This window comes from Eublepharis macularius, chromosome 15, assembly GCF_028583425.1.
Source record: "Eublepharis macularius isolate TG4126 chromosome 15, MPM_Emac_v1.0, whole genome shotgun sequence".
NCBI lineage: Eukaryota > Metazoa > Chordata > Lepidosauria > Squamata > Eublepharidae > Eublepharis > Eublepharis macularius.
In genome coordinates this window covers 50,941,437-50,964,397 of record NC_072804.1, presented here as the reverse complement: position 1 = coordinate 50,964,397, position 22,961 = coordinate 50,941,437, and the positions used below count along the sequence as shown (strand labels likewise).

The following is a 22,961-nucleotide window of genomic DNA, read 5'->3' as shown; positions in this document are numbered from 1 at the left end:
CAAAATCATTGGGCATACACCCACCATCCGAGCCAGGCAGCCCGTCTGCTGGAGCCATCCTTGTTCACAAACTGTGAGTTGCTATGATGTCACAGTGCAGTGTGGGAGGGGCTAAAACCGGGGCCTTTGTGATGATGAGGCATTAGATCAGAAATTCTGGCAAAGCGTGCTGCGTCGTGCAAAGTTTTGAGTTGGTTCAAGCGTAGTCAAAGGGTGGAGAGATGTATCCAAGCCTTCCAGTGGATGCTTCAGGGTGAAATGGGGATGTAAATCTGCCTTAGTCACCAGAGCTCTTCTGACGCAATTCTGGGCGTGTTTTCTTGTGAATGGTTTGGCTCCCATGTGTTTGGGTCTTCCTCAGGGCCCATTTCTCCAGGACTGGTACAAACTTAAAAGGTGATCCCCCCAATCCCATCCCAAAGATCTAATCTTCTGAGTCGTGAAAGAAAAAACGTATACTTTTTTTTTGTTTCTGAAATGACATTAAATAGGTTATATACAGGGCTTTTTTTCAGCGGGAACGTGGTGGAACGGAGTTCCGGAACCTCTTGAAAATGGTCACATGGCTGCTGGCCCCGCCCCCTGATCGCCAGACAGAGGGGAGTTGAGATTGCCCTCCACGTAGGCACGGAGGGCAATCTCAACTCCTCTCTGTCTGGAGATTAGGGGGTGGGGCCACCAGCCATGTGACCATTTTCACCGAGGGCAACCCACTGAGTTCCACCACCTCTTTTCCCAGGAAAAAAAAGCCCTGGTTATATATCAGCATCTGGCATCAAGTCTGCCACTGCCCAGCATCCAGGTTAAAATTCTTTTTATTTATTTATTTTATTTTATCAAATTTATACCCTGCCCTCCCTGCAAACGGGCTTAGGGTGGCTAACTACAAAAGAAAATATAATACATTAAATGCATATACAAATATCGAAAACATAAATATTTAAAAGCTAAATATAATACTAAAACCGGCACCATGAACAATAGAGGCTACAATAAATATCTAAAAAAGCATGGATACAGCTGTGGCACAAGGCCAGGGCAGGCACCAGTGCCGCACAGGACATGGCGGGCAAGCGGTGGACAATTTCATCCTAACTTTTCGATTTGTTTGGAGTTTGCCCTTCCCCTTACGTGGCTTTATGAGATTTCTCAACTGCAGGCGTCTATAACTTTTTGTGATTTATCTGGTCTGTTCCAATTTCTTTGTATAGAATGCCATTTTAATTGTACTGCTGGCTGGATATTTTTAAAGTCTTAAATATTTTTTTTTAAGTGTGTGGAAAGTCTAGGGTTAAAAAGTCTTAAAAACGAATAATTAACTTGACTTGATGACTATCAGAAAGTATGCCATTGAAGTTCTTAGAGAAAAGAAACCTTTGCAGCAATTTCCTTGTAGGTTTCCGGAGGGGTTTCTGGCATAGAGTTGGGATTCTCTTCCCTTTTAAATTGGTACAGATATTTTTCTTCCTCAAAGCACATGCTGGCCACAGTTTTACAAGAATAAGAAACTGAAGCCTTGAGAGACGGGCAGAATACCAGAAAGTGTACAGAGTGAAACTTGGGTCAACTGTGCATAAAGTTGCCAACGTCTTTTTAAAAGTCATCTTGCCTTTTCACCTCTGATAAGTAACATGCATAACTTTGAAGGGCTAGCATGGTGTAGCAAATAGAGACTTGGATTGCAAAGATGCCAAGCTTGACTCCAGGAGTATAGAATCATAGAATCATAGAGTTGGAAGGGGCCATACAGACAATCTAGTCCAACCCCCTGCCCAGTGCTGGATCAGCCTAAAGCATATCTGACAAGTATTCATCCAGCCTCTTCTTGAAAACTGCCAGTGAGGAGGAGCTCACCACCTCCCTAGGCAGCTGATTCCACTTTTGAACTACTCTGACCGTGAAAAAGTTCTTCCTAATATCCAGCCGGTACCTTTGTGCATGTAGTTTTAGCTCATTGCTTCGCGTCCTACCCTCTGCTGCCAACTGGAACAGCTCTTTGCCCTCCTCCAAATGACAGCCTTTCAAATATTTAAAGAGAGCAATCATGTCCCCCCTAAACCTCCTCTTCTCCAAACTAAACATCCCCAAGGCCCTCAGCCTTTCCTCGTAGGGCTCAGTCTCCAGACCCCAGTAGCTCACTGGGTGACTGGAGTCAATCTCTCCCTTTCAGTTTAACCTACCCCACGGGATGGTCATGAAGGTCAAATCTGCATTATCTTGTGGACAAGTGGAGGAAGAAGGAGATACAAACAACAGGCTTCCCAGCTTTCATGCTGTACCATAATGGGTAAGTGGTTGGGCTGTGAATCAGCACTCTGCTGGTTCAAATCTCACCACTGCCATGAGTTCAGCAGGTGACCTTGGGTAAGCCACCCCTCTCAGCCCAGCTCCTCAGTTGCATTGTAGGGATAATAATAACAGTGACTGTGTAGCATAGAAAACTGCTGTAGCATAGTGGTTAAGTGGCTGGCCTATGAATCAGCACTCTGCTGGTTCGAATCCCACTCCTGCCATGAGCTCAGCAGGTGGCCTTGGGGCAGCCTCTCCTCTCAGCCCAGTTCCTCAGCTGCATTGTAGGGATAATAATAACACTATGTTCACCACTCTGAGTAGGTACTAATCTGTCTAGAAGAGCAGTATATAAGCATACTATTGCCATATTATTATTACTTTAAGTGCCTCTGCTCCTGGACTACTTGAAGTTCTTTTCCTATTATCTCCTCAAGGGGAACGGATGGGGCTCTCCCCCTGCTGAAATTCAGTACAGGAGCAAAGCCTGCAATGAAGCTGGCAGCCATAGCACAAACTCTGCGGAATCATGAGCAGTAACCTGGCACGGAAAAATGCATGTCAAACAGGACACCCGGAGAGGTCCCTGAGTGGATCTGGGTCAGTAGGAAGCAAGGCGTCTGTGAGTCAGCGGCGCACGCCCCGCCCTCGGGGTGAGCGCTGTCAGCTCTTAACCTGCCATGCTAGAGATCAAGGGTCTCAGCTGGCTTGCAGGCAGTTGGAGCAAAGTGTGTGGAAACTCCCCAGAGGGGCACGGAAGACATGTACCAACAAGAGCAAGCCTGAGGTGGTGAAGATGAAAAGGCAGCATGCTCTGCTGGAAATGGCGGGCTCCACAGGAGGTGCAGCTTTGGGGCTGAGCGAATCGTGTGCTTTCGGGCCTTCATCTAAGGGGAACATGTGCCAGCGGGCTTGACTTCCGACCTCCATCCAAATCCCCACTCAGCCAAGCCGCAGCTCGGACAAGACACTTCGGTTGCCCCCGCCGTTTCTTCTTTTCTTCCCAGGAGGGCCCCGTGTATCTTTCAGAGGCCGAAACTAATCTCTCTCTCTTTTAAAAACATGTACTTTTAACTTCTGTGTAGCACAGCCGAGACTGCTTCACAGACATTCGATCGTTTGCCTCAGCTTTTTTTAAAAAAGGTTCAGAGATAGGGTTGCCAGGTCCAGGCTGGGAAATTCCTCGAGAGGGTGGGGTGTGGGGAGGGGCCTCAGATTGTTGTAATGCCACAGCGTCCACCCTCCAAAGCATCCATTTTCTCCAGTTGAACTGATCTCTATCACCTGGAGATCAGTTGTAATTCCGGGAGATCTCCAGCCACCACGTGGAGGCTGGCAACCCTATTCAGAGACCTTCATGGAGGATATGGCAACTGGAGGCAAGTGACAAGGAAACAGAACCTTCATGTACAGAGGCAGTGTACCTCAGAATGCTAGATACTGGAATGACTGTGAAAAGAGCGGCAGGCCTTGCCTGGGGGCCACGCTCCGGCACTTCTAGAGGCACCAAACTAGCTGTGGTTGGGAACCGGGACTTGATCTAATCCTACAGTGCCATTTACAACAGGCATGCCTTCAGCGTACTTGAAGGACTGTCATATACAGGGTGGCACGAAGTTGTTTTCCGTTACCCCAGAAGGTTGGACGAGAACCAATCAGTTGAAATGAAATCAAGAGTTTTTAGCTAAACATTAGGAAGAACTTCCTGACAGGAGGTGGCGGGGGTCTCCTTCTCTGGAGGCTTTTGAGCAGAGGCTAGATGGCCATGTGACAGCAGTGCTGATTCTGTGAACCTGGGCAGATCATGACGGGATGGGCAGGAAGGGTTGCATCAGTGCTTAGTTCTCCTGGCTCCTTCTTACATGCCCAGGGTAATGCAGCTCGCCCACAGCAATTTCCTTCAGGCCAGTTTGTCTAGGTATCCTGATGGTGTTTTGCCATCTTAAGGACATGGAGCAGGAGGTCACTGGAGGTATGTGTGTGTGTGTGTGGGGGGGAGGTAGTTGTGAATTTCCTGCATTGTATGTGGGGTTGGACTAGATGACCTTCAAGATACCTTCCAACCTTATGGTTCTAGGGGGCTGCAGAATAAAGATCCCCTTGGAAGTTTGCAGCACAGGTGAGTTTTGAATCGGGCAGTTTTTTCCTTGAGGCTACTTGGAAAGACACAGGAATCCTAAACTGGCCAAACCAGGGAGAGTGGAGAGGAGGTTGGGCGGCTTCCTTAGGCTACCTGGGATCATACCGCTGTTCATTTCAGTTTCAGCACAGTTCATTTCCAGGCCCAGTTCTAAAATGCCTGCAAACCTGTTCCAAGGAAAGCATCCTTGGTGCCAGTCCAGCAGGCAAGTGCCAGCCTTCCAGGATTTGGACCAGAATCCAAGAGCGTCAGCCCCCTGCATCTTTCATTCAGAATCTGGCTGCACTCAGTGGTGATTTTGCAAAAGCTCTTTTTTCCCCAAGAGCAGGCAGAATTCTCTTCTTGTGATGGGAAATGTTGTTTGATCCCTGACTAAGTATCTAAAAACATCAGAGATGTTCCCATCGCTGGATTAAATTCCACGCCTCTGCTTGCCTATGCGTGTGTGGGAAGGGGGGGGGGATATAAAAACCAAGCTGACTTCATTGTAGCAATCAGGAGCCCCATGTGACCCCCAAGAGAATGACATCATCCTCATTCAAACAACCCCCCCTCCCTTTTGCTGTCTTAAAGAGGCAGTGGGAAATTCCCGCTTGATGTTTTGCTCCATTTCTGCACGTCTTTTCCTTGCACTGGGGGTTTCATTCATGTGTTTAAGGTTTAGGTGGGGGGGCTTCCATTCACGCCCAAGGGGTTTACTTTTGAGGAAGCATGTCTTTTGAAAAACCGGAGCATCCCTCTTATCTGCATTAGGATAGTAACAATGCTGATCTGTCTTGCAGGGTTCTTGTAAGGTTTACAAGAAGGTAATGCATAGGAAGTGCTTTGAAGACTGAAGGCATTACAATGGACGTTCCTCCCTGCCTCCCAGAATGTGCTTTTGAAGGAAAACTGGAGCAACCTCTCTAGGATGTTCCTTGGCATTCCCCTTCCCTTTCCTTCAGCTGGGTGGAGAGTTTGCAAGGATCATATTCTCCTCTATCAGATTTCTATCTGGCCCTTTCCTCCGGGTAGTTCAGGACGGCATGTACTGCTGTCCATTTTATCCTCACAACAGCCTTCTGAGGTAGGTGAAGCTAAGCCTTGCAAGGTCAAAGAGGGAGCTTCGTGGTGAGATTTGAACCCAGGTTTCCCTGTCATAATTTGACCCTCCAAATCAGGGTTTCCCAATTTTTTCCATGGAGGGACCCCTGAATTAATTTGCAACCCCTCTAATTTAATTTGTAACCCCTCGTTTCTAGCCTCCTGAATTAATTTTTAACCCCTCGTCTTCAAACCCCTAAATTAATTTTTCAAACTCCTAAATTAATTTGTCAAATTTGTCAAGGCTAGAAAAAGTTGATGGCGGGGAGCGCAATTCCATTACGGCTAAATTATTGTCAAGAAAATTGATTTGTGAAGAGCGTCTCTCTCTCTCTCTCTGTCAGCTTACCTAGTCAGAAAAACAGTACAGCTTTTCTTCTTTTTAATCTACTCTCCCGCCACCCAATATCAAATCAAAATCAAATTGTCTTAAACATCCAAATAAAAATTACATCCAAAGTCAATAGAAGGTTTCCTTTCAGTGTGATATTTAGACTTGCTTATTTTTGCATAAATGTTGACTTCTTGGCCCTGCACTGAATGCATTTGCTGGTAACAAGGCTCTCTGTGAGGGGAATGTTAGAAGCTGAAGGCCTAGTGAGTATTTGGGAGAGATGGGCATGAATCAAAGTACGAATCAAAGTTCGTCATGAATCGGGCAGGTTCGGGGTTTGCGAACTAGTGGTTCATTGGGGCGCATTTTTTATGAACTGCGATGACTTTTAGGGTGGTTCGTTTTTCGGTTCATCAGTGGGATTTGCCCCCTCATCTGCCAATCGCCCCATGCGCGCTCCCAACTGGTGCGGTGACATCACTTCCAGAAGTGATGTCATCACGCCAGTTCTGGGACGCACGAATGCTGCGCTTTCTGCAGACTTTCTGCTGCCCTGTAAGTGACGAACTACGAACCAAACAAATTGGTTCGCGAACTGGGCAATTTCGTGCTGGTTTGCGGTTCATGAAATGCGACGAATCTCAAAGAACTGTCGTTTTCCCGGTTCGTGCCCACTTCTATTTGAGCCTGCTGGGTTTTCTGGGGCTAGGTGACAAGAGTTTTGGCCATTAAATGGATGTCAGTGACGGTGGTGATTTGAATATGGGCGAGGGGGAAAGGAGCATTGCAGCAAAATAATGCTGTGCAGATGTTCAGTGTGGCAAATAGATAAAAAGAAAAATTGTGACTCTGTGAAAAGCTTATTAGCCTGCCTACATGTAGTCATACTGATTGTAGCTCAATGTAGCGCAATGTAGATCAAAGAAGATCGTCTGCCATGAAGTGCATTTGAACGGCTGTGCCTTCAGGAAGAGCGAGAACGAGAATGACAGCATGTGTTTTTTTTTAATGCCAGCGCTACTGAATTCAGGCGGCTTTACGGCAATTTTGCAGCACTGCAATTCAGAAAGGTACACATAGATGTTCCAAGGTTTCAGGAAGTCGTTTATTTCATTTATTTATTTCTATTTGTTTAAGTTATTTATAGTCTGCCTTTTTCACTGAGACTCAAGACGGATTACACAGCGTGAGTCACTACAGTCAATTTCAAGGGGATTTCAATAAAATAATGTAACGGGGTATATAGAAGCAAATGTGCGAGATTTAAAACCCACAGAAATCCAGTACATAGTTGAAGAAATGCTGAAACAGAGCGTAAGCAATCCTAAAGCGGACATAATAAACAACATAGAACTACCCAGCGGGATCATACTTCAAGCAAAAAATAGTCGCACATGTAGTAAAGCCTAGGGTCCCTGTCTCTTTACTGATGCATTATCTTGAGGCAGGGCTCTTTTTCTGGGAAAAGAGATGGTGGAACTCAGTGGGTTGCGTTAGGAGAAAATGGTCACATGGCTGGTGGCCCCGCCCCCTGATCTCCAGACAGAGGGGAGTTGAGATTGCCCTCCACGCCGGCGGCGTGGAGGGCAATCTCAACTCCCCTCTGTCTGGAGATCAGGGGGCGGGGCCACCAGCCATGTGATCATTTTAAGAGGTTCCGGAACTCCATTCCACCGTGTTCCAGCTGAAAAAAAGCCCTGTCTCGAGGTCATTTCCTTATAGTAAAGCCCTCCTGTCTGAGTAAACAGCCCTCGGGAATAATTCCATTTTGTGTAATTTGCAGAAAGCCCGGAGAATGGTAGGTTTCCTGACCTCTTCAGGTAGGCCATTCCATAAAGTGGGGGGGGGCACCACAGAGAAGCCACGTGTGCAGGCAGCTGTGGGTTTTGCCAGTGTGCAAGGGAACGCCTGCAGAAGGCCCTGTTCAGATGAGCAAAGCTGCCGTGGTGGAACAGACTTGAGGAGCTAAGCCCAAAGACAAGCTGAGAGGTTGATTATTTGATCACACAAGTCTTCCACTTAGCCTTTAATCTTCCCGATATCCATTTACAAAACCTAATTCTTAGTTAAGACTCCAGTGGAGTCAGCTGATCCCCAAATAATACAAATTTGCTCCAGTCTTTTGCCTAGAGAGATGGGGAGGAAAGTGTTCCCTGCCTGCCTCAGAGCTCTGTTGTTACGTGTTATGTGCTGTCAAGTCACCTCTGACCTATGGCGACCCTATGAAGAAAGTCCTCCAAAACGGCCTATCATTAACAGACTTGCTCAGATCCTGCAAACTGGAGGATGTGGCTTCTTTTACTGAGTCAAGCCACCTCGTTTTAGGTCTTCCTCTTTTCCTCCTGCCTTCCACTTTTCCTAGCGTTATTGTTTTTTTCCAGAGTCTTGTCTTCTCATGATGTGGCCAAAGTACGATAGCCTCAGTTTTGTCATTTTATTTCCCTGGAATGTCACGTGTGTGGGCAGGCTGGCCTCTCTGTACAGCCAACCCCACCTTGCTCTTGTCTCGAGGTGCCTGCTGCTTGCCGCAAGGGGAATGGGGTCCAGAAGCCGTGAAGAAGCAGGCAATACTGAGATATGCATTGACGCGGCGTCCTTCATCCACTGGCTGTAGCTGGGATGCAGGCTTCTGAAGTAAAATGGAGAACTTGTACTAGTTTGGACTTGGGAGACCTGCAGTAGGTCCAGATCCCCACTCCGCCATGGAAGTTCACCGGGGGACCTCGGGCCAGTCACCCTCTGTCAGCTTTGCCTACCTCACAGGGTTGTTGTGAGAGGGAAACGGAGGAAGCGGGAGAGGGACGTATGCCGCCCTTAACTCTTTCCCAGGAAGGAGACGGGAAATTTTTTTTTATTTTTATTTATGTGACTTATAATCCTCCTTTCTCACTGAGATTCAAGGTGGATCACACAGCTTGAGTCCAGTCTGTTTCAAAGACATTTCAATAAGCAATGTAATAGGGTATACAAATGAAATTTGCAAAGGTTAAAAATCAACAGAAATCCAACACACAGTTGAAGAGATGCTGAAAGAGACCATAAGCAATCCTAAGATGGACATATTAAAACAATATAGAACTACCCTGTAGGATCATACTTATTAACGGGTTCCTGTGCAGCTGGTTCCATTGCAAAGAGGTCACCCCAGCGCCTCCTGCTGAGCACCCACCCCTGCCTGGGCCATTCCAATTAGCTCCAGCATGTGCCAGCGATGGGTGCGTTAGATGCATCATGCGCCCCCCAGTGGCAATATTCAGGCCATGCACAACTGCACCATGCAATTGCCAACTGCCTTGTGCCAAAGTGGCCTTTCACCAACATGCGATGTCCGATCTTGTGAGCTAAGTAGGCCTGGCTTAGTAATTGGATGGGAGGCCTCCAAAGAAGACCAGGGTTGATAGACAGAGGCAGGCAATGGCGAGTCACTTCTGTTAATATCATGCCTTGAAAATCTCAGCAGGGGTTGTCATAAGTCTGCTATGACTTGACGGCACTTTCCACCATCATTATCCAATTTAACACTTGAGCTCCCTCTGCTGGCCACTCTCCTGCAACGCTACATTCTGCACTTGCGCCTCCTAGTGGCTGGCCACCTATCCATTGCACGCAGCTTCTAGGCAGTTGCCAACCTCCAGATGGTGGCTGGAAATCTCCCGGAATCACTACTGATCTCCAGGCCATAGAGATCAGTATGCCTGGGGAAAATGGCTGCTTTGGGAGCGGACTCTATGACATTCCAGGAATTTCCCAACCTACAGCTGGCAACCCTAAATGCCAACGCCTGATCGGCGACGGGGCTCCCCTGCTTCGAAAAGAGCCGTGCAGCTGGCTGGGAAAAATCAGGCAAACGATGCTTCTGCTATACCATGCATTTCTGTGTGCTGCTGAAGACGTTCCTTTGGGATCAGGGGCTTGAGGTGGCTCTAGAGCAAAGCAGCCCCTGCAGAGCAGCCCGTCCGGGCACCTAACTGGACATGGCTAGATACGTTTGCAAAAGCCGCTGGGCTCTCTGCACGCCTCTGGCCATTGCACGATCTTTGCAAACTCTTGAGCCTCGTGCAGCTTTCTAGATCCTGCTTGGATGGAAAAAGGGGGAGAGGGGAGAAACAGAAAACAGAGGCTGTAGTCTCGTCCTGTGCTTATTTACCTGGGAGTAACCCCCATGGAATAAAACGAGTTACTTCTGAGTAAACATGCATCGACTCGCTCTGTAACCCCCCCCCCGACTCCTGCCCTTCCTCCATCTCGCAGTATATTCATAAGCGCACGCGCACAACCAACCCGAAGCCCAGCCTTTGCCATGACTTTCATGCGCACGCGCAGAACCGCTCCGTGAGCCTTCGGCCGAAACGCATGCGCATCACTCCATCCAGTCGCTCTTCTGCCCATGCGCAGATTTGCTACACAGTTGTGTTCTCTCTGCCTTGAAAGCGCACGCGCGAGGAGTCAACATTGGCTACAACACCCCGCCTCCCTTCTCTGTCTGCGCTTGCGCAGCTAGGGTCCTGTGGGTAGACGGGACCGGGCTGCCCCTCCCCAAATCCGGAGGAACCGGTGAGTGTTAGGCGCGCAATGCATTGTGGGGGCAGGTTTTTTTGGCATGCCCTCCCCCCTGGTCCGCGTACCCCCCGCCAGTAGTTGCAGTGCATTATGGGATTGGGTCCCCCACTTGAGGTTCAGACAGCTAGAAGAACATTATGGGATGGAATTCCCTCCAGTCCATATTGGTGCAGTGCATTGTGGGCAATTGGATTGCCTCCCTGGGTTCCCTCAGTGCATGATGGGATTGGGCCATATCATGTCAGCCCCAAGTGCATTGTGGGTAGTTGGGCTGCAGTCACAGTTCCCCTGGGGCATTATGGGACTGGGCCATATCACATCAGCCCTAGTGCATTCTGGGGCAGAATCCCTTTCACTCCCCATCTTTTTTGCCCCTTGCACCATTCTCCTTTCCCTCCACCCATGCAGAGCGCTTCAGAGATTAGGGAGTGGGGCTTGGATGCCAGCAGTGTTGGGCAAACCTGTTGACTGGTTCCGCTCCTTCCTCTTGCAGGCTGGGCTGTTGGGCATTAAGGGGTGATGTCTGACGTACCTAAGCAGGTGGAAGTTGGGAGCTCAGAGGACATTGGCTTTGAGGAGGAGGATGGGACCTTGACTGGTGAGCAAAGTATAGCAAGCGGGGTGGCGAGTGGGGAGGGCTGGTTGAGTCCCCTTGTCTCCTGCCAGTCGGTCCATAATGTCAGAATCACGAGAATGAGGCATTATCCTGCCTTGCTTGGCCTCAGCCTGGAGGGGAGAGATGTAAGGTAAGCATAAAGGTGATTTGAGGATCGGCTGTCCCTGTTCCAGTGATTGCAGTGCCCTTCTTATTTGAAGAAGGGAGCTTTGACTCTCGAAAACTCATACTTGTTGGTCTCTGTGATGCTACTGGACTCCAGTCCTGCTGTTCTACTGCAGACCAACATGGCTGCCTATCTGAACCAGTGTCCTCCCAAGTGGTTTTCTTGGCTGAGCGGGCATGCAAAAGCAGGACATGGATTTATTTACTATGAGAGCAGCAGGATTAGAGTCCAGGATATAAACTTTCAAGAGTCAGAGCTCTCTTCTTCAGACAGGTATTCTTTGGATGCCTGTGAGAATAACTGGAATCTAATCAACATCCTCTACAGCCCGCTAGGCTTTTGAGTCACCGTTAACTTTGGCAGAGTCTGTGGTTGCCTCACCTGGGCACTAGGGGGAGCTGTGTTGCAGGTAAAGGTTCCCATAGCTTGATAAATACCTCCTACACTGCAAGGGACCAGGCGTCACTTGGTTTTCATAGCAGGGTTCACTTCACTCTCTCTTGGGCTCTCTTTCTATTGGCTCCTTCCCTGTTATGTAGTACTTCTGTCTGCTTTATTGATAGCTCTTTCCACAAGACCCATTCATAGACAGAGCTAAGAAAAACCTTGTGTTACATCGGCCTCTGATCCTCAGGTTCCGAACTGTGAGCTGCCATTTGAGGTAAAGAGGAAAGCTGTCTTGCTCCCTTCAGTGCAGTGCTGTGACCTGGGGCCTGGCATTTTTAAGGAGGTGGAGTAACTAAGTGGCTTCATCTGTACATGCTGGAAGTCCCATCTGCACCTCCTTCCAGCATCAGTTAAAGTACCTCTGGCCTCAGAGGTTGGGCATGCTCTTTCCAGGATTTCAGGCAGGGTTGCTGCCGATCAGACTAGGTAATACTGATTGAGGTAGACACTGTGGTCTTGGTTGATGTAGGGCACAGCTCTATATGGTCATATAGTGGTTATTATGCCATGCTTAATGGCACTCACTTTGAGGCCAGTTTTCAATAGTGGAGTCCCATAGAGGTGTGGCCACACTCCCCTTGGTCCACTGCTCTCTCCTAGTGACCAAAGACATCTTGGTTCCCTTTGTCTCTATGGCGTGTTTGGCATTATCTAATTTTTTAAAAAAATATTTTTAACAACAACAACCTCTTGAGGTAGGGTTGGCTGAGAAAGAGTGAAGCTCCACAGTTGAGCAGAGATTTTGAACTTTGTTTGGTCAAGATGTTCAGACTAAATACCATCTGAAAGCCTTAGACTGCTACATTGTCTCTAACCCATCAGAAATTCCACCTCTTTGCACAGCTTAGACAGCAAGAAGAAAGGCATTTTCCGTTGCCATCCCGCAATGGTGGAACATCCTTCCTTTGGAAACTCACCAAAGCTTGAGCATAATTCAGGAGCAAATGACCTTTGTGAGACCTTTTGGAGGGCTGAGGTTTAAAATGGCTAAACGCTTAATGCTATGAGCTTTGGGGAAGTGGATGTATATTCCTCAATTCTGCCGAAGGACAGAAAAAGGGACATTTTGTACTGACTTCAGAGGGCTTGGAAGCTTCATTTTAAACCCCCTCCCCTCTTCAATGGAAACTCAAGTTTCTAGTCCTTATGACTGGCAATGATGACCTTGAAAGTGGGAAATGTGTGGAGTCCTGGATTAAAGCCAGAGGTAAATGACTGGCCTGTGGGCCTCTGCTTGTCACTTGTAACATGAGAGTATGGGCAGTCTCTCTCTGAAGGTGGTTGTGAGTCTGGTTGGGTTAAGGAGATGTTTCCCAGCCCTGACTCATAATTTATTTAGATGAATATCCCATTTTATCGCAAGGCAGAGGTGGGCAGCCTGTTTCATTGCCAAATTGCACCTTTTTGAATCTCAAAGGCACAACATCTAAAATTAAACCTTGGAAGATTTAGGTATACTCTCTGAAAAAACATGTATGCAAAGTAACTTTGAAGGTCATTAGAACAGTTCATTAAGGATCGAGGGTGGCCAGAAAGGTGTATGGGTGGGGATGGACATAGCATAATTGTAGCACATCAATCTGATTAGGATTGGTATATTCTGAATGTGTGCATATGTATTCATTCATGTCTTAAGTAGCCTAGAGGTGTCCAGGGTTGAGTTTTGCCAGTCATACACTGATTGTTCCAGGTGTCTCCACCATGCAAGAAGAGGTTGAATCTGAAGCAACCTCTGTTTCTTCTGGAGAAAGCGGCCCGCCAACCCCGTCTGCAAATGGCTACCCAGGTACCAGGAATCGGAACGCGTTTAGACAGAGGCAGATCTGCCACGCACTAGGTAGCAAAAGTCTCTTTTGTAGAGAGGAATTTTGAGGGTTGGTTTTGGGTGGGAGGATTAATTTGAATGAGGGCTCAGCCGAGAGCTTCTACACAACATTGGCAATTCAGCTCTCTTGCCTGTAAAAGATGGTAACCACGAAGGGGGCACCCTAGAACACATTAAGGATGCATTTTCAGTCGCAGGCTTTTGAAAATTAAGTAGCAGAGCTTCTGTATTGGAAGATGCATCTTCCAGGTAGTCAACAGCCCCAGGACTTCCCAGACAGTGGAACTTGTTTTTCCCTCTCCTAAGTAAAGAAGGTGGAAGTTTCCTTAGTATAATGCACTCTGTTAGTGAGTTTGGCAATTTCAAACTGCAGCATGCCATGGGGCTGGTGGACAGCTTCCCCACACCACTGCCTGAGCTGACCCGCAGGGGTGGGAGGGTCCTCGCTGTGTCTGCTTCACTTTGTTTTCTTCTGGCTGTCTTACTAGGACCCCGAAGCAAAGAGTCGCAAGGAACTATAGGGGAGCCGGCAGGCGAAGTTGGCGAGGTGGGGCAAGATCGGCTGAGCTCTTCGCAGGCTCCCAGCCCCGAGTGGCACGAATGCCCTGAATGCGGGCGTGGCTTCGGCACTTCCCGAGCTCTGAAGGTGCACCGTAGCTACCATGTGGGGCGCAAACGGCCACACAGCGGCTCCTCATCCTCCAAGCCGCCTCCTATGACCCTTTCCGGCAACCTGGAGAGCCGGGAAGGGCGAACAGCTCCGCCTCCTGGCCGGGGCGGAGCTTTCCACTACATCTGTGCCGAGTGTGGCCTGGGGTTTGCTTCTCCCGCCTCACTGGAGGCGCATCGCTGTGAACACGGCTGGCGCCGCAGCCCTCCAGCCACGCCCCGCAACAAGCTCCCCCCTTCTCCTGCCCCAAGGGAGGCCAACGGCGAGCAGGACACAGAGGGGGCTGATGGACCGTACCACTGCACCGAGTGCCCGGGGGAGTTCGGCTTGGTGTCAGAACTGCATGAGCACTACATGCTCCATGCGCGGGGAGAGCTGTAGATCGCTTCGCGCCCTGCTCTTCTAGTATATGGCACCGGCCAAGCGATTGGTCTGGCTAGGACTCTTAAGAAGTGAATCGGAAACCCCTGACCTCCTTCACTTTTTTTTAGTTCCTTTTTAGTTTTTCTTTTCTGTATTTTAAAAAAAATAATTTTTGCTGCGGGGGCAGGGGAGGGAAACAACACACTCCCGGGGCTGCGCAGAACAATCCCCTTCTGTGCATTCTGCCTCTGCCGAGTGGGTGCAGGAGCCGTGGAAGTCCCCCGGCTCACCCACAAGGAAGAGGGGTGCTGCCTCCTCCCCCCCATTCATAGGACCCCCCCACCCTCCTCTAAACCTAATGCCATCGAGACCTTGGCATTGCTGCCAAGGGGAGACCCCCTGCGCGGGGTCTCTTGCGTTAGGAGTGCGAGTCCAATGGGCCTCGTAACTCATCCTCACTACGGGAACTGGGCAAGACTTGACACAGGTCTGTTCCAAGGTCAGGGGGGTAGGAGGAGGATTGGAAACGCTTGTCTTCTAAGTGCCAGGTCCAGTCCTTCTCCTCTCCTCGTGTCCATTGCCCTTTTACGCTTAGACTGCCCCTTCCCCACTTTGGTGCCCAGTCTCGCTGTCATCCTGCTTGGTACCCGGGGCGGGGGAAAGATCCATGCTGAATCGAAGCTGTGTTCTGTCTGTCTGTGTGTGCGTGCGTGTGTGCGTGTGTTTGGCTTTTGCGGGAGCAGCTTTTGGAGACAGCATCAAATCGGTATAAATCATGGATATTAACGGTCCCCACAGTAGCTGGGAGATTTGTCTTAATAAAAGTGATTCTGTACGTGTGACTCCTCATTGTGCCAATTTCTCTGTATTCACGATTGATGGGGAGGGAGGGGGGCGTTGCAGATGTCTGCTTGGTGTCTGTGCTCATGAAAGGGTTAGGGTTTGGTTTGAAACTAAAGGGTTCTTTGCACAAATGGAGCAGACGTTTATGTGCATAGTGTTTTATTGATGATAGGAAATGTTCCTACGGTGGTAAGGAGTTGTGCCCGTCTGTCTGCAGTGGTATAGTCCTTATTTTGGCGGAGGGACCAGTGCTGATAGGCACTTGCCCTTTCAGCAGCAATTAACCTGGATTGGTTCCAGGAATAAGTTTGATCACACCACTTTCTCCCATTCCGATCTCTCTAATATACCTTGGGCCCGTATCATGGAAGGGAAAGCCACCTGGTCACTGGAAAGTTTCAGCGTATGCAGGGACATCTATATATGCTGGCACGCGATTGGCATATTAAACAGCGTATATTGTTCAATTAAGTGTAGGTATGCAAATTAGCTGCGCTGTCTTGGCTCGATTCCCAGCTGCCTCTTAATATAGAGTATTACTTTTTCTGTGTGCTTATTTTCATCGGGCTGGGTCTGTTAAAAGCCACACACCTACATTCTATTAGATGGAGGTTTCCTTCCTTTGCATTATATTCTTAATGTTGCTCTCCCTGGTCATTTCCCAGGAAGCAAATCCAACTGAATGCCATGGGTCTTCCAAGTAAATGTGCTTAGGACTGCAAGTCTTCATGTAACATTCTGTACTCCTGGGCTGCTCGTGGCTCTCAGAGCGCACTGTGATTTTACTACCTCAAAGCTTGCTTTAAAGTATTCAGAAGTTAAAATAGGCTGTTCTCAGTTTTAGCTTTCATAAAGCAGGCTTATTCCTCGAATTGTGCAACACATGAAGATTGCTTTTTTTTTTTTTGATAAGGTTGCTTGCAGCTTTTAGCAATCCCCTCCAATTAAAAAAAACCACACCCTCTATCCAGAAACAATTCAAGGTAGATCACTCATACAAACCTGCATTTGCCAAAACAGAGACCCAAGATCCATCCGTAACAAATTCCCGAAGTGTGCCTATGTTCATTTGGGGTGGCGAAAACTATGGAATAATGTGACCGCTTATGGAGTGGGGCAGAATGTTTTGTAAGCCAGGGCTTGTGCCTTCCGCTGTAGACCGTGTTTGTGGAACGGATTGGTGAGTGTAACACATTCTGCAGCTGAAGGTACAGGCCCTGGTTCTTGGAAGCATTTGCACTCTTTAGACGGTAAGAAGCTGTTAGTTTCTCAGTTGCTTCCAGCCATAATATATTTCCAAGTTATGGACAGAGCATCGGAAATACGAACAAACCATGCAGTTTACCAGTGGGCTTTGTACACTACTATGCAACCTACTCTTCCCTCAAGGGTCATCTACCTCCAAGTGGGGCTTGGTGAGCTCCAAAAATTGCAATTGATCTGTAGACTGTAGAAAATGGCTATTTTAAACAATGGACTCTCTGGTGTGTCATACCCTGATGAGGTCCCTCTCCATCCCCTCCCCCCAAGATCTCCAGGAATTTTCCAACCCCGAGTTGGCAACTCTGAGAGAAACGTCTTGTTTCTATTGATTAGTTTTTCTTTTGACTGACGGTCTCTGACATCTTTTAACAGCAGGAAGGTTAGGTAGTTGTTTAATGGGTAAAGCTGCACATTAGCTAAATGTGTATAAGAGGCCTTTTTATTTCCTGGTTTTCTCCCTGATTTGGACCCAAAGCTTCACCTGTAGAATTTCTTCCCCTTCTGCCATTATTGCAAGTGGAGAGGTGGTGTACGGAGAAAGCGCATGCGCCGAAGCCAAGTGGCCGAGACAGAAGCCCGTAAAGCGCATGCGTTTCATATCTTCATGAACCGGCGCGCTGATGGTAAACTATGGTGGAAGAGCCGGCCGCGCAGTGGATTTAGTAGTACGCATGCGTCGTGGCTCTCTATTAGGGCTGCGCTGTGCGTTGCCTGAAAAAACGAATGACAAAATATCCGGAGCGCGGGCTCCTGAGATAAAACGTGAAGTCTTCCTGACTTCTTAATAAAGAGTGGTCGCCATGGCAACCATGAGAGTGGTGACTATGAAGAATGTGTATGATTTTTATTCAGGCACCGGCTGGCACCGCCTCACGATAAAGTGGTCGCAGGGGGCCTTAGTGTGTGATAATGAAAGGACCCCGGAAGCAGGAAACAACACAGTGGGAAAGGGAAGCGTAGAGAGGGGTGAGGAAAGCGCAGTGGCGGCCCTCAGGGGTGGGGTGGGAACAGGAGGGGGCCTGGAGCTCCGGCGGGGTCCCCTTGGCTGCAAGCAGGCAGGGTGTGGGACGCCGTCGGGGAAGTCGGTGCAGGGCAGCGCCCTTGAGGGGTGCCGGCCCAAGAAAGAGAAGGGAGTGATAGGGTTGCCAACCTCCAGCCAGTGCCGGGAGTTCTCCCGGAATGACAACTGAACTCCAGGCCACCGAGATCAGTTCCCCTAGAGAAGATGGCTGTTTTGGAGGTTGGACTCTGTGGCATTATACCCTGCTGAGTTCCCTCCCCTCTCCAAACCCTGCCCTCTCTAGCCTCCACCCCCAAATCTCCAGGAATGTACTCAACCTGGAGCTGGTGATAAGGTTGCCAAGCTCCAGGTGGAGCCTGGAGATCCGGACCTACAACTGATCTCCAGACTACAGAAATCAGTTCCTCTAGAGAAAATGGCTGTTTTGGAGCTTGGACTGTATGGCATTCTACCCTGCTGAGGTCTCTTCCCTCCCCAAACCCGGCCATTCCCAGGCTCCACCTAAATATCCCAGAGTTGGCAACCCAGAGTTGGCAACCCTTGAGTGTTCTCAGCCTGCTGTGAAAGAGGGTGAGTGGGTCTGGTGGGGGATAGATGGCCTGGAGGATGTTCATGCCAGGCAGTGAAGGTGTGTCATTCTTTTCAGGATGCAGTGAGAAAATCCCAATATATGCACTTGAGACTGCCTTCTACTGCGTCAGACAGTTGGTCTGTCAAGGTCAGAGTTGACTGCTCTGGATTCAGTGGCTCTCTAGCAGATGTCTTTCCTGTCACCTGTTGACTGGTCTCTTTAACTGGAGATGCTGAGCACTGAAAATGGGGCCTTCCACTTGCCAAGTCTGTTTTCTGCCATTGAGTCACAGAGGGAAAGGCTCAACCAGGCGGCATTTTCTTTGTGGGGAATCTTTTGGATGCGGCAGAGGGATTACAGTTTGGAAGAAAGTGCCATGCTAAGTTCTACTGGTTATTGGTCTCTATACAGTAGCCCTGCAAAATAAATGTTTAGAAGTTACTAGCCAACTTGTTGCAAATTTAATAGCTTGCTTGTAGGCAAACTTAATAACCTAATATGTGCATGAGTGTACTGAAAACGGAAAAAGCAGCTAGCTAGATTCCCATACAGAAAGGTTTTCCAGTTGACAAAAGCATACGAGATGTGGTACAGTTGCCATTTGTTTGTAGAACTGGGGACTATTATAAGCTCAGCAAAATTAGTATGTTGTGCCTGGGTATATGGTGGGACATATAGAAGGAGGATCTTTTGCTCATTATCCCCACTGGTTTCATTTCTATAGAAGTAATGGCTGAACCTGCTACAGTAAACAAAACACTGTTGACTGAACAACTCATTACAACTTTGCCAAGCCATGATGGGCCAAGTGATCTACCGACCCAGGAGCGGCTGCCGGCTTGTAAACTAGAACCCGTCTGCATAGAGGAGGAGGACAACAGAACGGCAGTGTTGCCAGTCTGCCCAAGCGCGCACAGCAAGGGCAGAGAATCCTCCAGCAGTAGTACAATCTGTGAGTACTGTGACCTGTCATTGATGCTAACAAACTTCCTTTTGGGGTTATTGCTCTATTAGAGATAAAAAACATGCTAAATAATAGCAGCAGGAGTCAACATTTTTCCTTTGTATCTTCTTTGCCAGCATTCTGCAATGTGAGCAAGGATGGTTGTGTCCTTCACAGGATATTGACGCATTTGCATTGCAGATAGCCGGTCGTTGGTTCATTGTGTGCAACTGAGCATGTCAGGCAGATTCCTGAAAACTGTGGTTTTCATTTTTTTAAAGCAAAAGGTAGACTCTGGTCTTCATGTCAACCAGCCATCTAATTTGATGCTTAGCTACAGTGAATAGAAACTGCCTTGGTGTTAACAACTTTGCCCTCTCCTGCTGTGTCTTCTCTATGCTACACACTGCTTGATAGCTCACACGTGGACCCATCCTCCTAACCCTCCTAATGTTTCCTCTCTTGTTGCACACAACAGCATGTGTTGCCCCTAGGAGGGGCAAGTGTGAGCTCCCCAATAGCATTTGGACTCATCTCTTTCAGTAACCACTTCTTTTATTTCCTTCAGTTATGGAGGCTGCATGTGCAAGAGAAAGTGCTTTTTTTTTTTTTTACACCAACAGACAAAAGTAGAGAGGTCTTGAACTACTGTCTCCTGTAGTTGTGTGTATGGCTGACTTAAAATGTATGTATTGTCTGAAGGTTGTGAAACTAGCATGTGAGATGCCAATGACTTGGACAGCAAACCATGTCACGGTGCTCTAGCCATCTCTTTTTGCGGAGGGAGACTATTCACAAGTTATGTCAGGCCCTGTTTGAAACTCTCTCTCTCTCTCTCTGTACCCCTCTCCAGACAGCTTCGGTGGAAACCAGTGCTTTCACTGCTTGATCACATTCCCGGATGAGAAGTACAAGGAGCGGCACATGAAACGGGAACACCCAGAGGACTTTGTTCAGGCCAACTTGCGCGATGCCCTCTTTGTATGTTTTATTTGTAGTAAGGCCTTCGAGAGCTCACGTGCGCTCATCTATCATCAGCGGGGCCACGCGCCTGCCCCACCCTCTGACTGCACTGACTGCTTGCACCCTCCGTTTGACTGCCCCGACTGTGGCCGCTGCTTTGGCCACTTGGCCAACTACCAGCGTCACCGCCAGGGCCATACCGCCAGCCAAAGCCTGCCACACCAGTGCCCGGATTGCGGCAAGAGGTTCCGTCAGCTTTCGAATCTGCGTCGGCACCAAGCTTTCCACCAGCAGACACAGGAGTTGCTTCCCTCCCGTCTCTATTCTTGCATGGAGTGTGGGGAGAGCTTTAATCAAGAGGCAGGGCTGCATGAACACTACATCCGCCATGCCCGGGGGGAGCTCTAACGAGAGTTGTGGCTTTGTGCGTCAACTTCCTGGATCTGGGTGGAGGCAGGAAGACAATGCGCATTGCTGCATGAGGAGCAAAACCAGAGGGAGACAAGGAATGGCAGAGAAAGTGCCCTTTCCTGATAGGAAGAGGAAAGTGCCCCAAGTTCTAGGAAGTGCCAGACCTGGTTGTGCCTCAATCATGAAGTATAGCTGGTTCAAGGGAATGGTACAGAGGGATTTCCCCTAATAGGAAATACTCCCTCGGTAGCCTGAGCAAAAATTGGAGAATGGGTGATGGAAGGGGGTGTGAACCATCTCTCCTTTCTTCTAGGAGTGGACTCCAGCCCATCCGTTTTAGGTCATTGGCCAGGAGGCTAGGAAGCTCCTACCCAGCTTCCTCCTGGTATATTGCCTTTTGGAGGGTCATCTGTCTACTATGAATGCACCTTTTGCAATAAGTGTGCTTGGGAGTATGTGGCCTGCAGTCAATCTCCTCTCCTCTTTAGGTTGAGAGGAGCGCACACGGCATGCAGGTGCAGAGGAAAACAAAGGCTGTGTGTCTTTCTTGTGTCCCGATTTTCCCAGGCGTAAGTGGAATTTGATATAGGAAGTGGAATTAAACCGAGTCTTTATGGCTGTGGAAGGAAAAAACATAAAACCGTGACAGTGGTAGGGCCTAGTGACATCCCGAGAACTGGAGGGAGTCTGAACATGACTTTCTAGGCTGGGTTTCTCTGTATTGCTCCCTAGCCTCTCCCAAAATTGGAGCAAGTCTTGCAGGAAAGTAAAAAGCTCTTTCTTGAAATGCAGAATCCTGAATCTCTTAGGATTTAGGACGTTAGTTTAGTTCTGATTATTATTTTCTGAAGCATGGTCCCTACAGACACAGCCTTGGTTGTGACCTGGGGTTCTGAACCAGCGCCTTCCAGTTTTGGGTATCATTGATACTGAATCCTGTGTGTGTTGCCCATGTACTCTTTCTCCCAATGTAAATTCCTTTCCACAGAGATGGGAAGAAAGGAGGAAGTCTCTCTTGCCAGCCAGTTTCATTCTCCTTGCTTGCAGCAGGCTGATAAAGAATTGTCTGGAATTGTTCAGGCTGAGACCAGGGATTTTCTACTCCACATGCTCAAATGCTTTCAGCAGGATGTGTGCTGCTAATGGATGTCTCGTCTTTCTCTGTGAGCCAGATGGTTCTCCCTCTTAGGCCTTTGACACTACATGTGGGCCACCCTCTTTCAGCTGGCAGTCAACAGGCAACAAACTGCAAACACCCATTCTCCCTAGAAACTTCAAGGCAAAGAATAAGCCATGTGCCCACTAATAGCTTCTAAACTTACCTTAATCCTGGGTTCTTCTGCCCTACATGTCCCCCAAATCATATGGTCTGTGACAAGAGATGCACTACAATTAACAAACAAACTGGGTTTCTGGAGCTGGATAGAGACATTGGTTTGAAAATGGCTATAGCACTTGGATTAGGGGAGGCAAATTCTGTTCAGAATTGCCATGCACTGGTGGAAGGTTAGCACTTTCAGGATAATTGTTCTACAGGTCCAGTGTGGCCACTGGGTGTCCTCTGGCATCCATCTTTGTGGACTTGGTGAGTGCATCACCCCGGGACTGTATCATGCAAATTGATTTCATCCTCTATAGCATGTGAAGTATTTGCAAAACTGGTGTACTCCATAGCGTGTCCAAGGGTTTTTTGCACTGTTAGGCAATCCATAATATCCAGCTTGCTGTCACTACACTGAGTGTGTGTCTGCAAGGAACTCTGGGAATTGTAATTTATGACAGCGGGTTATTCAACACTATGACCACTCTGCATTCTTCAGAGTTGGCTGAGCCAAACAAAGATGACAAAGCTGGCTTGTTTGTACAGCGGGGTACAGTCTCTGTGGCTGTATGGATTTTAAGTGTCCTCAAACCCAGCCCGGAGAAGAAAATAGTGCTTAAGAGATTCATTTTTGAAATTTCTATCCTGCCTTAGTATAAAATATATTAAAATACATATATGGGGAATTCTGTGGCTGCCCCATAAGGCATTGAATGAACGTTCACCAAGCTTTGTGGCTGTGTAAGAATTTGAATGTACCTTGCAGCTCAACCCGGTGCTCTGAAGAATATCTGGAAGCTACTGGCCCATTCAGCCTGTACCATCTAGTCCAGTTCTCACTTGGAGGCCTTTCCCAGCTCTGAAATCCTTTTCAACTGGGTGTGCCAGAGATTGGGACAGAAGGCCTTCTGCATGCAGAGTTCATGCTTGACCCTCATCCTCCCTCCCAACTTACTGGATCATGTGGCTTAGCCTTTGCCAGCCTAGGTAAGCCCCCCCCCCCCCCCCCGGTCCCGAGATGGTTGGCAAACTTTCTAGGTGTTGGCCAGCAACAAACCTGCCTCTTTTCCTCCCTACCACATCCATGTTAGGGCACACCCAGCAGCAGCAATGGAGAGCTCCTTCCGCTAAA

General features: G+C 48.5%; 2 protein-coding genes across 6 annotated transcripts; both read left to right on the top strand.

Annotated features, from left to right (window-relative positions):
• The first annotated feature begins 10,332 nt into the window (after positions 1–10,332).
• Positions 10,333–15,342, top strand: LOC129343412 (zinc finger protein 428-like). 4 transcript variants are annotated; one of them, XM_054999601.1, is made up of 4 exons: positions 10,333–10,400; positions 10,900–11,004; positions 13,326–13,472; positions 13,949–15,342. In XM_054999601.1, the coding sequence occupies exons 2-4, from the start codon at positions 10,926–10,928 to the stop codon at positions 14,509–14,511; spliced, it is 789 nt and encodes a 262-aa protein (XP_054855576.1). In that variant the 5' UTR covers positions 10,333–10,400; positions 10,900–10,925; the 3' UTR covers positions 14,512–15,342. The 4 variants fall into 4 exon arrangements, with proteins under 4 accessions (XP_054855576.1, XP_054855577.1, XP_054855575.1 ...); XM_054999602.1 differs by lacking the exon at positions 10,333–10,400 and having other exon boundaries at positions 10,776–11,004; positions 13,326–13,421; XM_054999600.1 differs by lacking the exon at positions 10,333–10,400 and having other exon boundaries at positions 10,776–11,004.
• A 2,202-nt stretch (positions 15,343–17,544) lies between these two features.
• LOC129343603 (zinc finger protein 576-like) lies at positions 17,545–22,830 on the top strand. Of its 2 annotated transcripts, none has more exons than XM_054999908.1 (3): positions 17,545–17,565; positions 18,916–19,143; positions 19,988–22,830. In XM_054999908.1, exons 2-3 carry the CDS (start codon positions 18,921–18,923, stop codon positions 20,503–20,505), a joined length of 741 nt encoding a protein of 246 aa, XP_054855883.1. In that variant the 5' UTR covers positions 17,545–17,565; positions 18,916–18,920; the 3' UTR covers positions 20,506–22,830. The 2 variants fall into 2 exon arrangements, with proteins under 2 accessions (XP_054855883.1, XP_054855882.1); XM_054999907.1 differs by lacking the exon at positions 17,545–17,565 and adding an exon at positions 17,631–18,190.
• The last annotated feature ends 131 nt before the right edge of the window (positions 22,831–22,961 follow it).